Source organism: Phoenix dactylifera, unplaced genomic scaffold, assembly GCF_009389715.1.
Source record: "Phoenix dactylifera cultivar Barhee BC4 unplaced genomic scaffold, palm_55x_up_171113_PBpolish2nd_filt_p 001040F, whole genome shotgun sequence".
Lineage (NCBI taxonomy): Eukaryota > Viridiplantae > Streptophyta > Magnoliopsida > Arecales > Arecaceae > Phoenix > Phoenix dactylifera.
Genome location: NW_024068392.1, coordinates 23373 through 41174, shown reverse-complemented (window position 1 = coordinate 41174; position 17802 = coordinate 23373). Strand labels below are relative to the sequence as shown.

Below are 17802 nucleotides of genomic sequence, written 5' to 3'. Positions count from 1 at the left end.
ATATTCATTAAGTCCAAGTTTTCTAATGATGGGGAATGAGTTAATGGCTCGGGCATGTAATTTTTTGAAGGAATATTTTGGCAAGCATTTTGGATATATGTGAACCATGACAATATTCTGGGTTATAGTGTGATACGATCAAGTATAGGGACAATGAAAGTATGCAGATGTAGACTTAAAATTGCAATAATATGAATCCTAAACAACTACAATACACATATGCAAGACTAGTAACTTTAATGCAAATGATATGCCAAAGTACAGAAATTAGACGAGATGCAGCAAATAAGAAGGCTAGATGCAAATAAAGGTTAGGTGCAAACAAACTAGAATGTAGTTTTCTTTTTTTTTTTTGAAGAACAAGAATAAGGTTAAACTTGGAACTAAAGCAACTTACCAATGAGCCAATCAAATATATATCAATCAAGCTTCCAATGGAAAAATCTTATCTCAAAAAGAGCACATTAAACCACTATTTCACCTTCTAACAAAAAGAAACTCATTGCAGAGGTAGAATTTGCAGAAATAGATACCAAAAATGGAATCAATGCATTGAAATTAGTTAGGGACAGATTTTTGGAAAATTTTGCAGATGCTGATGTGGCTTAAATGTGAAGCAGGTGATGTGGCGATGATGTGGCAAGGGATGCTGATGTGGCAATGTTGACTGGATGCTGATTGGTTGTTGGCACAACGACTGAATGCTGACGTGACAGTATTGACTGGAGGGGATAAAAGCCAAATGGATTGGATTTGGATTAGATTTGGATCTACAGGGCTTCCTTGCGAGGCCTCAAATCTGAAGCCCTAGTGTGTGTGGCCATGTGTGAGGCCGTCTAGTGATTGAGGGGAGAACGATTTGTGGGAGGTTTGAGAGTTGGAGATATGGTCGGCGGAACCATCCCGAACAGCCCAATTCGGGGTGTTTTGAGCCGTACCGGCAGCGGATCGGGATGGTTTCGGCAAAACCGAAACGCCGTCGTCGGAGGGGTTGAAGGAGACGGAAAAAGAGGAAAAGAGAGAGAGAGAGTGGAGGAGGGAGGGAGAGAGAGAGGAAAGAAGAGAGGTCGGCCTAGGGCCGATCGACGGAGGCCGGGGAGCCTGCACGCAAAGGAGGTGGAGGCCGGGGAGATGCAGAGGCGGGGCTTCGCCTTCGGTCCTCAGGGGCCCTTTTTATTTTTGAATTAAGTTGAAGTCGGCAAACTCATTATCGACTTCACTTAATTTTTCTTAAATAATATTTTTTATTTTTGTGATATTTAAGTATAATCGGCAAACGATTTGCCGACTTCACTTAAAAAATGCCAAATTTATTAACGGCCGACCCTATTTCTAATAAAACAGGAACCCGGCTGTGGCCTCTGCCTCCTGCCTGAGCGCCGGCCTCCTTTCTTCCTCCCTCCCTCCTCTCTCTCTGTTTCATAGTTGGAGAGTGTGTGTGTTGGAGATTGGAGTGTTGGCAATTGATCGAGGATGGATGGAGTGCAAGAGGGTCCAATGAGGGTTTTGGGGGTTCTGTGAGGCGGTGGAAGGAGTTGGGAAAGGGCATCGACTGTGAGCGAGGGCTCGAATGGCAGAGAGGAAATGGTGAGAGATCGGAAAGGGAGAGCGGCAAGAGGCAGAAGGAAGGTTGGGGTGGCGATCAGGCACTGGACGGTAATGGGGAAGGGGGCATGACCTCTTGATGGCCCTTGGAGGTCGAGGGTGTAGATAAAGGTTGACAATGCTCGAGAGTGGAGACATATGGAAGAGGATGGTGTTTAGTAGATATTTTTCGGAGATCTGCTGTGGATGAGCTCGTGATGGTGGTGAGGGTGAGGCGAGTCTGATGGAGAAGAATAGGATGAGGATGGTGGCGATTAGAAAATAGGGGATTGTTTTGTGTTTTTTTAATTTTTTTTTTCTTGGTGTTGGTGTGATGGGGCGTGGATGGTGGTGGTGGTGGCAGTAGATCTGGGGAGGGTGGTGCATTGAGTTGCTAGGGCTGTGGTGATGGTGCAGCGAAGGGGCTATGGTAGTGAGGGTGGATCGAAGTTAGCTTTGATACCAATTGATGGACAACAAAAGAAGAAAAGAGATAGAGAGAAGAAGATGAGGAAGAAGAGAAGGCAGAGGGAGAGGGCAACTCAGTCTTCCTTGTATTCTCAATAATGTAATCTGTGTTTTCAATTAACATAGCAATGTGTTTACATAGACACCTCAAAACCCTAATAAGAGTCCATAAAAAAATAAAATTCGAAGTCCAAATAAAATTCTAGAATCCAAATAAAATAAAAAATTCTATTTTTTAAATAAGATAAAATTCTCTAATTTCTATATTTGCACGTAACACAAGTGCGCCTAGATTCCTTATTGGTGGATGGTCGTCTGTCACTACTTTTGAGTGATAAATGACGTTCATTCACATAAACACTGTAGTATGCACGTATATAAGTCGTGTCTAATTTATGTGTCTCTGGTTCATTCTTATTTACATGCATATTCTTTCGTGCTATATGCATGCATGAAATGGCTGTTCTTTTTACATGTATAAGAAATGTTTGTAATGTGAATTAAATTTTGCAGGTGTACTTTTGATGGCCTTCGGTATAGCGCAGCATTTATTGGGTGAGCTAGGAACTTTTTTTTTTTTTCAAATTTTTTCTTGAACAATACCATGGTAATGTGCCACCATCATAGTTTGAATGCTGGACCTCCCTAAGGGCAAACCCTCACGAGAGGGGGATCATCCAGCTGAGCTAACTGCTGTTAGCTATATTTTTATTTATTTGATGTTAAACTGTCAAACTGTTAGTTCTGTTCTTATTTTTTTCAAGTGTATGATGTCTTTATTCATCTAACCAGTGTACACCTTTTTCTGGATGCTGAAGTTGTCCATCGACTTCGATGATCAGTTTCATTACTGTCTTCTTATTCAGGTTTGATCATTTCAATATCATTCGCCAAGGTATTCTACTGGCAATTGATACTTTCGGTGTCTCTCACATTGTTCCCATTCTTAGCCTTCCATTTCTTGTCATGCTCCATCCTCAGAACTCTGAGGAAAACAAGGCAAAGGGTATCATTTTTGTTAAATTAACTCAGGTAATGACCTATCGATCTTGAATATTATTTAATTTGCCTTCTTTCAAGATATTTGTCTATTTCACCTCTTCTTAGTCTCATTGCTTCGATAAACATTCTTGTCGTCATATATGTGTAAAGAAATACCTGTTCTTCTTTACATTTTAACGGTTTGGATGAGAGAGAGAGAGCATCTGGACAATTGGCTGTCAGAAGTGTATACCATAGGCTGTTAATGAATGCGCAGATATTTTAATTTATCAGTTGATGGCATACAGTAATGACCTTCTGTTATGACCACATATCTGCTTGAGCTCTGAGCCATGCTTTGTAAAGTACAATTACTTAGATTTCTTCACATTATTTCTTGCTCTTGTTGTCATCATCTCCTATCAATTGGAAGATCCTGACAGCCAAAAGAATTTTGTATCTTTCTGCCTCACTCATAATGGATGATCAGGTGCTTTTTTTTCAAAATAAATGGAATTAATTCAATTTCAGTTCAAATTGTCAATAAAAAGTACACTGTATAAGTAGTAAAATAACTCTCCCTCAATTGCTCATTCTTGTAAATTATATGAGTTGATATGATGTTTTGTTTACATGTTTTTTAATTCTGTCATTTCAGGTATTCTTAATTTATGGGCTTATAACATCAGTGACAACTATGTTCGCGATTATATGTGTTACAATTCACAGACGACATTTGATGGTAAGTTTGTTTTCCAAGTTCCCATCTTTCTCTGCATTACTAGGTTTTATGGATCACCACAGCAAGATTTTAGGATCCATAATTTGATAGATGTGCTTTGGGACACCAATTTCATAGTTGGAAATTTCATAGAGTTGCATGGGAAGTTCAGACAATTTCAAAGATTTTTGGAAAAATATTAATAGGTACATTATGAGGTTAACAACACTATTGGCAACAAAAGATCAGGTGATTAACACAGGTAGAATTACTAGTTTGGCTTTCACTAAGAGGAATAGATTGAAGGGAACTCATTTATACCTGCAATTCATGTGACCAATGTCCAACCTGATCGTTTAATCAGTCTCACCTTCAAGTGGAGGGAACCAAATGGTTTTGAATGTTTTAAGTCAGATCAGATCCAATCAGACAATTTTCAGATTAAGTCAAGGTTGCCTGCTTGCAACCTAATTTTTCAGGCGCTGTTGATTTTTTGTATCTTGTAGTCAGGGCCGGCCCAAGCCCTAGGCGACCGAGGCGGTCGCCTAAGGCCTCGGGCCAATGGAAGGCTTCCGGGAGGCTAACCAAAAGGAAGCAAAGGCTCCATATAAAACGGGAACAGGAGCTGGCTACGAGTCTTCCCCCTTGATGGAAGGGAGGTGGAGAGTTTCCTGGCCTGTAGAGGGGCAATTTGGGAAGTTGGGGACAGTAGTTTTGTCTTCGGTGGAGAGAGAGAGAGAGAGGAGGGATTTGGTTGGCTTGATACACGCGTCTGAAGCCACTCTTATCCTTCATCCCTTCTCTTTTTTGGTTTTGGTTTTGGTTTTCCTTCCCTCACATTACTCCTGATCCAGCTGGGCCATCAGGAAGAAAGATAGGGGGATTGGAGATGGACTTCTTGGAGGGTAGAGAAAGAAAAGGAGGGGGGGGGGTTGAAGATGTTGCGGTGGCTGCTTGGGTACTCACTTGAAGGGGAGATGGTGGGATGGGACTTTTAATAATTAGATGGAGTGAATTTCCCATAATGCCCCTATTAGAGAGGTTCCTTTCTGGACAAATTCTTTCCTTTACCTTGACCATGAAGTGCCATGGGATAACCTTTTCCTACTCTGCTCTTGCTTGACATGGTAAACGGTACTGCCAAGCATTATCTCAGTTATTTAATCAGTTTTATGGGCCCTTCCTAAGCATAATTACTTTTCCGTGCTTCCATTCAAAAATTATATTAAACTGAAAAGGCTTTTTATCTGTCTTTGTTTCATACATGCATTTTTTGTTGAAATAATGTACTTGATGGCTATCTATTTTCATATTTTTTTTAAAATATTTTATACTTATTAAACTTTTTTATTATTTAAAAAAAAGGTCTCATTCACTGAATCCGCCTTAGGCCTCCAAATGTATTGGGCCGCCCCTGCTTGTAGTCGCAACTTACATATCTTGTATTTCATTTTTATCTTACAGGTATGGGGATTATTTGCGCCAAAATATGTTTTCGAAGCGATGGGCCTTCTTCTAACAGATGTCGTAATTTGCTTGGCATCTCTCTACTATTATTGACAAGGCAGCAACCTGTGTCGAGAAAGCTGCCAAAAGTCAGGTGCAGCATTTTCTTTGTTGATGCTCTTTTCAGAAAATTTTGGCTGGTGATCATTTTAAACAAATTCTTTTCAGGAGCTAATTCATTCAAATTCTGGTAATAGTGGTTGTCGCTGATAGCGAAATGCATTTACTGAAAATTTAAGGTTATCATGGTTGATCCGAAAAATCAAATCCAGCTGACATCCATAGACTTGGAATGAATGCAGGCATCTTCTTTGACAAGTTTCTAAATGGATCATTATTTTCTGATAAATACAAAGTGCATATTCACCATGAAGGCTCCAGAAAGTTGAATTACTGTTTTGAGTCTATTCCAAGCTTTGTTGAAGCGTCTTACATTTTGTTGATTTTGTTCTTGAATATTTGTTATCAAATTGTCATACGAAGCATTAGATGGTTGGGTGGATTGCTCCTTCTCAAACAGCGGACCTGAGCTCAAGTGTTGTCATTAGCACCGAGGCTTTCTTAAATTTTCCATCGAGGAAACAATTTTTTGGAGTTCTTTTACAGCAATCGATGGTAAGCTTGTCGTTGCCATGGAAATCCTCTTTCTCATCACCCTCACTTGTCATTATGTTCAACTCTGTAACAAAGATACGGCTAGACAAAATCATTTGAATCTATGCAAAAACTCCATCAGGATCCCTCATTTTCCTTTTTTCCTCCTTTTTTGACTTTTGTCTATACTCTGCATATACATGTTTCAGGCTATGCCTCCGTCAGTATAGAAAGATGATCGAAACGGCCTGTACATCCTTCCAAATGGATTGGTCTGTTTTTGGCTGCTGTAAGCTTGCAAAATTTCTGGTGGAATAACATCCAGTGTATGATAATTTCTGGTAGAATAAGGTTGCATAATTAGCAGTTAGAATAATGACTAAAATATAAAGCAGAGAAAAGTTGAGGAGACACATACAAGATTTATCATAATTTTTTCTCCGCTTAAATCTCTTCTCCTTATTTTTTTTTTTTTTACTTCATTTGGATGTCTAATCCAAGATTCCCTTATTTTGAGCTACTTTGTTTTCATTTACTAGGCTATGTAATTGATGAGTGAAACCCTAAAGCTTTCAGTCTATATAAAAATAAATGGGTTGGGTATAGGTTTATTACTTTTGTGCAATTGCAAATGAGTTGGATATAAATTAAAGGGTCTTTGACTCAAATCTAACCTATCTAGCTTGATTCCAACCCATAGCTTTTGAAGCATCTCAAGATCTATACTCTTCAGAGAATTCCAGACTTGATGTTTCTATTCATGGTTCTACTTGCATTACGAGTTCTCCAATTGGGAGTTTTTTTCCATCTCTGCACTTGCCAAGTATGTGCGGTGCGGGTTTATTTTTTTCTCTCTTTTGGGCTAAACTTTTTCAATTGGGCCGGTCAAATCAATCAGGCCACTAAAAGGGCCGGGTTTCTACACAGTCCAATAATCATTTGATAGTTTGTACTTTGTAGAGCTTGACTGGAGATAGAAGCAAAACCGAAGTCCAAATTAATTAGAGGAATTCCGGTGCCTCGCCTTGCTTTTTTCTGGTGATAAAAAATACTGGTATCCCTTTGCAGTATCGTCCTCGTCAGAGGAAAGGGGGTTTTGAGGTTGCACCACGGGGGCATAAGATCATAGCTACAGGCAGCATCATGCACTTAACCCTTTCGGAGAAGATTTGTTACTAAAGCTGCAAATGGGTTGGGTTGACCTGTGCCTTGATCCGACCCGACCCGCTTAGACGCGACCCCACCCATTTTAGAGTACCCATGGGGCCGGGCCGGGTCCAGTCCTAAAATTGGATCTATTCTATTTGCCGGGCTGGGTCTGGGTTTATTGAATTCAGACCCGACCCGATCTGACCCAATTGAAATTTGGATACTTTTGAGTTTTTCATCCTACGACCTGGCTCGACATGATCCGAATCTGTAAAATTGTTTGGGGCTGCGAGCTGCAGCCGTGGGGGTACAAAAATAAGTTTTAAAGCCATGGATGGGTTGACCCGAATCGGATCTGAATTTTTTGGATCGGGTCTGGGTTATATATGGACCCAATCCGACCCGAATGATTCGTTGGGTAAAAAATTATGGCGGTGGATTCGACTCGACTCGACTCGATTTTCTATCGGGTCGGGTCTAGATCCAAAATTAGAACCCGAACAAAAAATCTGGTTGGGTCACTATGATCCTACCCGACTCATTTGCACCCCTACTTGTCATCGAAGATCTTTTCAAAGACTAGTTCTTTTAAAGATCATATTAAGTTGGGTAGAGTGAACGAGCTGGTTAGTAACCAAAAAATTGGCAAGCGAGATTAGGGGTTTGAATGATAAGAGCGTGAAGTTTTTGCAGGTGGAAACTTGCAGAAAGAAGAAATTGGGTATATTGATTGATCATGCTCCAACCTAAAATTACATGCCGGGTGACGAGGCAACCCGCTGCATACATCATGGAGGACTGAGCCTCATGAGCATGCAAGACGATAACCTGTCAAAGAAAATAAACATAATCAAACTAATAATAACCCAATCAAACATGTAGGGTAGCATTTCAGAACACTGATTTTTTTCAAAATTTAAATTGACGGTACCAATTCCCACTATATGTGTTAGAAAGCCCTGCCCATGCCGCTGAAATTCAAAAAATTCAGATGCAGCGGAAGAGGCATGCGCGGGATCAACCGTTCATCGCATGAACGTTGTTCAAAAACCGTTCGTAGATAGATAAGGATTAAAAACTTTTAAAACCTTTAGAAGATCAGATCTTCACCTTGTGCGGGTAGATGATCACCGCAAACTGAAGTTCGTGGTTTAGGATGAAGGTTCGCTTGAAGCCGTTCAAGTGCCCGGCCTCTACGGGTATCCACACGAAGCAGAAACCGATCAAAGCTTCATTGTCTCCCCGGGATGCTAGCTCCTTTGCAGAGACAACTTTGGATGGCTGATTTCCTCTCTTTCAATCAACCCTTGATTGTGCTTGAGAGGAGGAAGAAGAAGGAGGGATAGAGAGAAGCGGAACGAAGCCTGCAGCCTTCTTTTATTCTCCCTGCGTTGGAAGGAGGAAGAGAGGAGGAGGAGGCCGCCACCCTTCTTCTTCTTTTGCTCTTGCTTGCGGCTGAATCAAGGAGAGGAGAGAGGGAGGCCACGGCTGCAAGGAGGAGAGCATCACCTGCATTAGGGCGTCAGCCCCCTTTCACCTCCTTGTAAAGCATCTAGGGCTCCTACAAGTTAGGAGCCCTAGACTTTTTTCCAAGAGGGGCGCCGGCCCCTCTTGTGTTGCCGCACCAATGAAGCAAAGGAGGAGGGGCTTGAGCCCCTCCTTCTTGTGTTGCTCTAATCCTCATCTAATGAGGATTGGGAGCCCCTAATGTGGTTTAGCCCTAATCCAATTAGGGTTTAACCAAATCATAAATCAATTGGGTTCAATCTATACTAGTCCTAATCCAATTAGAACTTGAGTGAACCATGACTCAATTGAACTCTTCAATCCTAACTCAATTAGGAGTCATGTTGATTCATTAGATTAATAATTAATTAGGACTTAAGAAACCCTAATCAAATTAGGACTTATTTAATTTTAGTCCTAATCCAATTAGGACTCTAATTTGAATCCGAAGTCCTAATCCGATTAGGACTCTAGGAATCCTACTCCAAGTAGGAATCCAATTTTAATTCAAAACTCCTAATCTAATTAGGATTGTAGGAATCCTATTCCAAGTAGGAATCCCAGTCCTACTCCAACTAGGATTTCCAGTCCTAATCCAATTAGGACTCTAGGAATCCTACTCGAAGTAGGATTTGTGTTTAAGTCCAATTAATTAATTCCCTTTGTTCCTTCTTCAACTGAATATCAATCTAATTGATTACTTGTGATTCCTAATTACGATTCAACCATCGGATCAGTCAATACTTCTAGTGTGTGTGACCCCATAGGTTCTACTCTGACTGGTAGTGAGATATATTATGATCTCTATCACAATATCATTGAAAACTCCTTTCAATGGATTGGAACGATTCCAACTCTACTCATTAGGGTTTATCGATCATCGAGATAATCCCTGTGAGTCCCACCATCCACCAGTGATACCTAGCAGCATGTAGTGGCTACCCAGTAGAATAGAATGATGAACCTCTAGGTGCAGTTATCATGTGATACAGTCCTACTATCGTGGATCCCTACAGGACGGAGGTCATGGATAACTCGTCAAACCCCTTCGTCTGTCATATGTCAAGATTTATTCGACTCGAGTTCGTTAGTGGAAAACTCTTTCTCTACTTTATATTACTGCCCTGGCCAAGGTCTTAGAACTCAGTCTAACAAATCACATAGATAGATTCCATGTGAGTGCATACCCTACTCCTACAGTGAACTTACTGCAGCCAATCTACACTACAAGGACCCATATGACTAGAGACCATGTATACGTGTAGTCAAACTACAATAACCTCACTGTGAGTGGCTTAAGCACCGCAGGTCAAAGGACCAGTCATACTACTGCAACATCAAGCAAGTCACTGACGAATGGATAGACATCCAAGTGACTTCTTGTCTTGGTCACGCTCAGTACCCTTGTTCTCTAACAAGCACCTGCACTATCACTTCAGTGTCCCTACACTGTGGACTCAAGTCTCGTCCATCCAGAAGAAAAGTGATCTGTGCACTGATTGGATCGATCACCGTCCTCGTGATGATCCATTGATCAGGAGCATTTAGAAATTAATCACCAATGATACATGGCTCAAATTTTCAACTCTTGAGAATATGCATCATCATCTTATTAATTTCTTGGACGATTCATAGACACATAAATCATATGAATGAAAAGATGCCTTTTATTTATTCAATAATAAATAGTCAAGTACAAAATTATGTCCCTAGAATTAACAATGTGTCAGCCAGATTGGCTTCTAGGGCATACATCTAATAATATGCACAAGTTAAACATCTAGGTAAAAGTACAATTTAATTGACATAACCACTACACAAAATTTTTATGAGGTCTAAATAGTTCTACAAAACTACACATCAAGGAGGATTTCAAAATAGATTATAAAGGTTGGATAGGCCCAATAAACTCTTGGACCTCGCTCTAAGCTCACCGTTCAACCTCTACCCATCCCTCCTATGCTTGAAAATTGAGTCCAAAGCAACACACAAATCCAATTATGTTATCATTTCATATTTTTCAAATATACAAGATGGCTCAAACAGTTTCTAACCCTATAGAAAAAAGTGAAAAATTCGACGGAAATGTGCCAACGTTAGAAAGAAGTGTTGTTAAAAGAAAAACCATGCCAAATTTTGCCGATGCAGCTAATTAGCGTTATTTTGTTATTGGCTTCTGACGATGTTTTAAAACGTCGGAAGTTAGAACTGGATTTTTCCGATTATGATGCTTAAAAGCATCGTCGGAAGCCAATAACAAGACGACGTTAATTATAAGCATCGTTGGGTTCTACATATTTTTCAAATTTCTAGCCCGAGCCATCTCCTTTCCTCTCACCCCAACCATCGAGCTCCTCCTCCTGCTCCACTGCCTCTTTGTTGGTTTTCTCTCTACTCTCCGCCGACCTTCTCCTCCTTTACCAGTTTCCTCCTCCTTTACCAGTTTTCTCCTCCACTAACTCCACTTGTTGCTGGGGGTCCAAACCGAGAACGATTGGCACAGCGGTGTGAACGGGGTTCCCTTGGAATTACTTCGGTTGCGCTCCACCTTCCGCCGGGAAACCTGCAAGCAAGCCTCGCACCACCACCGGGGTAGTGGGGGCCCTCCGACGATCAAGTTAGGGGAGATCGAAGGAGAAGAAGAGGTAACAGGTAAGATAATACTCTGGAAAATCTTGCTTACCCTCCCCTTCCCCCCCAGCCGCACATATATCAGGCTGGGGGGTTTTTCTGGGGATTGGTCATCGTGTGGCACGATGGGGTTGCTACTGACATGGTCGTTACAGGGCGTCGTGGGGCAGTGCTGGGTACGGCCATGGTAGGGCGTAGTGGAGCTCCGCTTTGTACGGCTGTTACAGGGGATCGTGGGACAGCGCCGGATACGGCCGTTGCAGGGAGTAGTGGAGTAGGGGGCTGCGGCGTGCCTCAGGGGAACAGTCTGTTGTTGTCAAGAGTTTGCCGACTCGGGGTCGGATCGCTGGATCAAGGGGCAGCTGACTCGAGGTCGGGCTGCGGAGCCGAAGATATCCGACCCGAGGTCGGATTGCTGGATCAAGGGGTAGCCGACTCGGGGTCGGGCTGCGGAACCGAAGATATCCGACCCGAGGTCGGATTGCTGGATCAAGGGGCAGCCGTAGTCTTCCTGGGCGCGCGTGCCGGTCACGTGGGGCATGGTGGCTAAGTTCCCCCGTAACAGTAGCCCCCCACTTCCGAGCCTGGAACCAGGAGGGGAACGGGTGAAGGGAGTGACGCTTCGAGATTGCCGCCATCCCTCGGAAAGGCGCGCGCGCTCCGAGCTCCCCACCTTCTTTATGGCGTATGGCGGTTGTCGCTGATCTGGCGGTCTGCGGATTTCGGCGGACATCCTTCCTTAATGGCGTCGATTCGCCTTTGGGGCGCGAACGATCCTTCGGCAGCCAGGCGTCCTCTGGCGTCACCGAGGCGTCACCCACCTTCCCGCCTATTTAACCGGGGGCCCTCCCCCGTCCGCCTTTCTCTTCACAGGTATCCTCGAGTTTCTCCCTTGTGCTGCTGCCGTTGCCGTCGGACTGTTCGTTCGCTCCTCCTTTGACGCTCTCGGAGCCGTTCTCCCTTCCCTTCGCGGACGTGCTCGCCGTTCCAGACCCAGGGGTTCCTCCAAGCTGACTCTCTGTACTTTTCTTTGTTCTTTTCTTTGTATGTTGGCGTTTTGCCATGTTGTATGGGTCTCGGCCCTGATGCAACGAAAGTTAATGCAAACAAAGTGTTTCCTCATTTCACTTTCGTCCTTCCTCTTTTTAACTCCTGGTAGCGTCTCGCCGACTCCTGACTCTTGAAGTTCCTCCGGCGCTAGGCCAGGCATCCGAGGGTTAGGCCTCAGAAAATTCTTCCGGCGCTAGGCCGGGCATCCGAGGGTTAGGCCTCAGGAAATTCTTCCGGCGCTAGGCCAGGCATCCGAGGGTTAGGCCTCAGGAAATTCTTCCGGCGCTAGGCCAGGCATCCGAGGGTTAGGCCTCAGAAAATTCTCTCGGCGCTAGGCCAGGCATCCGAGGGTTAGGCCTCAGGAAATTCTTCCGGCGCTAGGCCAGGCATCCGAGGGTTAGGCCTCAGGAAATTCTTCCGGCGCTAGGCCAGGCATCCGAGGGTTAGGCCTCAAGAAATTCTTCCGGCGCTAGGCCAGGCATCCGAGGGTTAGGCCTCAGGAAATTCTTCCGGCGCTAGGCCAGGCATCCGAGGGTTAGGCCTCAGGAAATTCTTCCGGCGCTCTAACCCTCAGAAAATTCTTCCGGCGCTAGGCCAGGCATCCGAGGGTTAGGCCTCAGGAAATTCTTCCGGCGCTAGGCCAGGCATCCGAGGGTTAGGCCTCAGGAAATTCTTCCGCTGGTCGGCCAAGGCTGGTGCAAGCCGAGGCGACCGGTCGGGGCTTCAGGCTAGTCTGCTCCCGGGATGATCATCGGGTTAGCCTGGCATTCGAGGGCCGAGCCTCGGAGAATTCCGCTCGTTGGTCGGCCAAGGCTGGCGCAAGCCGAGGCGACCGGTCGGGGCTTCAGGCTAGTCTGCTCCCGGGATGATCATCGGGTTAGCCTGGCATCCGAGGGCCGAGCCTCGGAGAATTCCGCTCGTTGGTCTGCCAAGGCTGGCGCAAGCCGAGGCGACCGGTCGAGGCTTCAGGCTAGTCTGCTCCCGGGATGGTCATCGGGTTAGCCTGGCATCCGAGGGCCGAGCCTCGGGAAATTCCGCTCGTTGGTCGGCCAAGGCTGGTGCAAGCCGAGGCGACCGGTCGGGGCTTCAGGCTAGTCTGCTCCCGGGATGGTCATCGGGTTAGCCTGGCATCCGAGGGCCGAGCCTCGGGGAATTCCGCTCGTTGGTCGGCCAAGGCTGGCGCAAGCCGAGGCGACCGGTCGGGGCTTCAGGCTAGTCTGCTCCCGGGATGATCATCGGGTTAGCCTGGCATCCGAGGGCCGAGCCTCGGGGAATTCCGCTCGTTGGTCGGCCAAGGCTGGCGCAAGCCGAGGCGACCGGTCGGGGCTTCAGGCTAGTCTGCTCCCGGGATGATCATCGGGTTAGCCTGGCATCCGAGGGCCGAGCCTCGGGGAATTCCGCTCGTTGGTCGGCCAAGGCTGGCGCAAGCCGAGGCGACCGGTCGGGGCTTCAGGCTAGTCTGCTCCCGGGATGATCATCGGGTTAGCCTGGCATCCGAGGGCCGAGCCTCGGAGAATTCCGCTCGTTGGTCGGCCAAGGCTGGCGCAAGCCGAGGCGACCGGTCGGGGCTTCAGGCTAGTCTGCTCCCGGGATGATCATCGGGTTAGCCTGGCATCCGAGGGCCGAGCCTCGGGGAATTCCGCTCGTTGGTCGCGCGCCTATCACTTGCCGCTCGACGGGGTTTCTCCGTGGCCAGCTGCGATCGTGTTTCTCCTCCTCTCGAAGCGTCGCCTGGGGAACACCAGAAGGCCATTAAATGCTAATTGAGGCGTTACCTGAGAAATCGGACCGGCCAGTTGCTGCTTGCGAGGAGTGCCAGTTAAGCGGCCGCGATACGCGCGTTCTTCGAGGCGGATGCGGCCTGGGCGCATGCGGAGATATGGGGGCCGCGGGATACACGCCGCCCGGAGTGTCCTGCACGAAGAATACAATTAAGGAGAACGACGCTTAGGAGATCGTGGGGGGATAAGCCTTAATATCGGGCCACCCTCCGCTGATACATCGCCATCCGGACCTGCGCCATTTCCCTCGCTTCTTCCAAGAGGTCCAGGTTCCCTCGGAGTTGCTCCGAATTGGCCTCGGGTCGGTGCGCGGCCACCCAGGGGCGAGGGGAGTCCGAGCTCCACGGGGACAACCGCTTCCGTGCCATAGGTTAGGCTGAAAGGCGTCTCCCCGGTAGGGGTCCGATGCGTGGTCCGATACGCCCAAAGGACGTTCTCGAGTTCTTCGACCCAAGCTTGCCCCGTCCGACCGATTCGCGCCTTAATTCCTTGGAGGATTGTCCGATTTGTCACCTCGGCCTCGCCGTTGGTTTGGGGATGCGACACAGATGTGAACCGATGCTCGATCCCGAACTCCTCGCAGAAGTCACGGAAATGCTTGTTGTCGAACTGTCGACCATTATCCGAGATGAGGACCCGGGGTACCCCAAATCGGACAATGATGTTTTTCTTCATGAACATCCGGACTTGCGCCTCCGTGATAGTGGCCAGCGGCTCTGCCTCCACCCACTTGGTGAAGTAGTCGATTGCAACAATCAAGAATTTCCGCTGGGCGGAAGCGACGGGGAATGATCCGAGGATATCCATTCCCCATTGTGCGAAGGGCCAGGGTGCGGTGATTGGTGCCAAGGGGACAGAAGGCACTCTCTGGACGTTGGCGTGGCGCTGGCAGGCGTCGCATTTCCGTACGTGACCCTTTGAGTCCTCCAACAAGGTAGGCCAATAATAGCCTTGCCTCATGATCTTGTGCGCCAAGGACCTAGCCCCCGAGTGCGATCCGCAGACGCCCTCGTGGACTTCGCCGAGGACGTAGGCCGCCTCCGAGGGGCGGAGGCACCTTAAGAGGGGGGCGGTAAACGAGGTCCGATACAGCCTCCCTTCATAGAGTACGTAGTGGGCGGACTTCCTAACAAGTCGCCGAGCTTGATCTTCGTCTTCAGGGAGGATCCCTTCGGCGAGGTAGGCGACGAGCGGGTCCATCCAAGACGGCTCCGGATCAATCGCCATCACCGCTCCAGCCTCGCCGATGCTCGGGGCATCCAGGGTCTCCAGGTAGATTGCCCTCGACAAGTTGTGCGCCTCTGCGCCCACCAAGCGGGACAACCTGTCGGCCCTGGCATTTTCGCTTCTGGGGACCTGCTGGAGGTCGACGCTGCCGAGGTCGGGAATGAGTGCTTGCACCTTCCGGACGTAGTTCTGCATGGTCGGGCTCCGGGCCTCGAACTCCCCACGGACCTGCCCGACCACCAGCTGGGAGTCGGTGAAAACCTTCAAACGCCGGATGCCGAGCTCCCCGGTGAGTTTGAGTCCCGCGACTAGGGCCTCGTACTCCGCCTCATTGTTGGTCACTGGAAATCCAAACCTCAAGGCATACTCGGCTATCACTCCATCAGGACTGGTAAGGACCAGCCCGGCTCCTCCACCCTCGGGTTCGCCGACCCATCGATGTGAAGCGTCCTGGTCGGGAGGTCGAGGCTGGGCGTTTCCGACGGTCTAGGCTCCGCCTCCTGCACCGTGCACTCAGCGAGGAAGTCCGCGAGCACCTGGGCCTTGATGGCGGGTCGAGGCTGGTAGCGGATGTCGAACTCACCGAGTTCTACTGCCCACTTCACCAGCCGTCCCGCATTCTCGGGGTTGCTGAGGATCTGTCGTAGTGGTTGATCAGTTAAGAGGGTGACAGAATGGGCCTGGAAATAGGGGCGGAGCCTCCTGGTCGCGGTCAGCAGCGCGAAGGCGATCTTTTCAGCCTTCGTATACCGCGTCTCGGCATCCCGTAGGACCCGGCTGATGTAGTACACGGGCTTCTGGAGCTTTGCCTCTTCCCGAACCAGCACCGCACTGACCGCGGTTGGGGAGACCGCCAGATAGAGGTAGAGCATCTCCCCTTCTTGCGGCTTGGACAGCAGGGGAGGAGACGCCAGGTATTCCTTGAGCTGGTCGAATGCTGCTTGACATTCGGCCGTCCAGAGGAAGTCTTTCGGGCGTTTTAACACTTTGAAGAATGGTTGGCAGCGTTCGGCCGATTTTGCCACAAATCGTCCGAGCGCGGCGACCCTTCCAGCGAGCTCCTGAACCTCCTTCACTTTGGTCGGAGGGGACATACCTTGGATGGCCTTGATTTTATCTGGGTTGGCTTCGATACCCCGTTGGTTGACAATGAAACCGAGGAACCTCCCGGCCGAAGCGCCAAAGGCGCACTTCGCTGGGTTCAGCTTCATGCGAAACTTCCGCAAGGTGGTGAAAGTCTCCTCCAGATCCACGATGTGCTGGTCTGCCTCCTGGTCGACCACCCGGATCCGATCCGGGGCACAGTGTCTCTTCTTCTGCTTCACTGGCCGGTGGGTCGGGTCGACGTTGAGGGCGTGAGAAATGACCTCCGGGTCGATCCCAGGTACATCGGCCGCCGACCAGGCAAATACATCGGCATTGGCTCGGAGGAATTCCACCAACCGTGCCCGAGCTCCCGGGTCGAGATTGGCGCCGACCCGGACCGCCCGGTCCCGGCGGCCTTCCTCGAGGGGAACTTCGATCACTCCCTCGGCCGGCTCCCCCTGCCGCAAGGCCACCTCGTCTCTGGCATCAAGGGACTCGACGCTTAGGACTTCTGCGGGCTTCTTCCCTTTGAGGGTCGCTAAGAAACATTGCCGTGCGGTCGGTTGGTCACCTCGGACCTCCCCGATCCCGACCGTCGTGGGAACCGCATGAGCAAGTGGTACGTGGAGACCACCGCGCGAAGGGCGTTCAGCCCGGGTCGTCCGAGGATAGCGTTGTAGGCCGAGGGAACACGGACGACCAAGAACCCGAGTCGCACCGTGGCTTCTGCGGGTGCGACGCCCGCAGTCACAGGCAGCTCAACGACACCTTCCTCCGGGACAGCGTCGCCGGTGAATCCTATGAGGGGGGTGGATATTTTGCGCAACGATTGTCTGGACAAGCCCAGCTTTTGGAAGGCCTCGTAAAACAAGATATCAGCTGAGCTTCCACTATCCACAAGAACACGCCTTACATCATAGTTTGCCATAGTGAGGGAGATTACCATGGCGTCATCGTGGGGGGTCTGAACCCCCTTTACATCCTCATCACAAAAGGTGATTACATTGCCGACCCTCTGCCTCTTTGCGACGGCCGCACCTGACGCCTCCGTCGAGCCCCCTGCGTTCCTCACGGGCCGGGGGCAGCCCCCAGTGATAGTGTGGATCACGCCCGCAATGGGTCGATTCTGCTCCCGAGGCTCCGGAGGAGCCGGGTCGGCCGGACGCGGGTCTGCGGGGGGACGTCGGTCGCTCACATATCGACCGAGACGCCCCCGGCGGATGAGAGCCTCGATCTCGTCCCGAAGCTGGAAGCAGTCTTCTGTGTCGTGGCCGTGGTCTCGGTGGTACTCACAGTACGCCCGGGAGGGCCTCTTCCCAGGGATCTTCCGCATCTGTCTCGGGGCCGGGAGGTCCTCCCGCCCCTTGATCTCCATAAGGATCTGGGCCCGGGGAGTCAGGAGAGGGGTGTACCGGTTGAAACGTCGGGGCGGAGAACGAGGGCGTGGGGCGCCGTGGTTCTTCGCCGGCGACGGGCTTCTGCGCCGACGCTGGGGCGTCGGGCTCCTCCTCTGGCGTG

General features: G+C 48.7%; 1 protein-coding gene across 8 annotated transcripts in view; it reads left to right on the top strand.

The window, feature by feature from the left end:
* Positions 1–6021, top strand: part of LOC103697338 (GPI ethanolamine phosphate transferase 3-like) — a 46852-nt gene extending 40831 nt beyond the window's left edge. For 2 of the 8 annotated variants that reach the window (XM_039121326.1, XM_039121323.1), the window contains 5 exons: positions 2566–2607; positions 2919–3084; positions 3692–3775; positions 5219–5354; positions 5429–6021. In XM_039121326.1, coding sequence (XP_038977254.1) covers positions 2566–2607; positions 2919–3084; positions 3692–3775; positions 5219–5314 — 388 coding nt within the window. In that variant the 3' untranslated portion in view covers positions 5315–5354; positions 5429–6021. Of the gene's footprint in view, positions 1–2565; positions 2608–2844; positions 3776–5218 lie in introns of those variants that run through there. The other 6 variants (XR_005509452.1, XR_005509453.1, XR_005509451.1 and 3 more) reach the window with 5 other exon arrangements.
* Positions 6022–17802: the final 11781 nt, after the last annotated feature.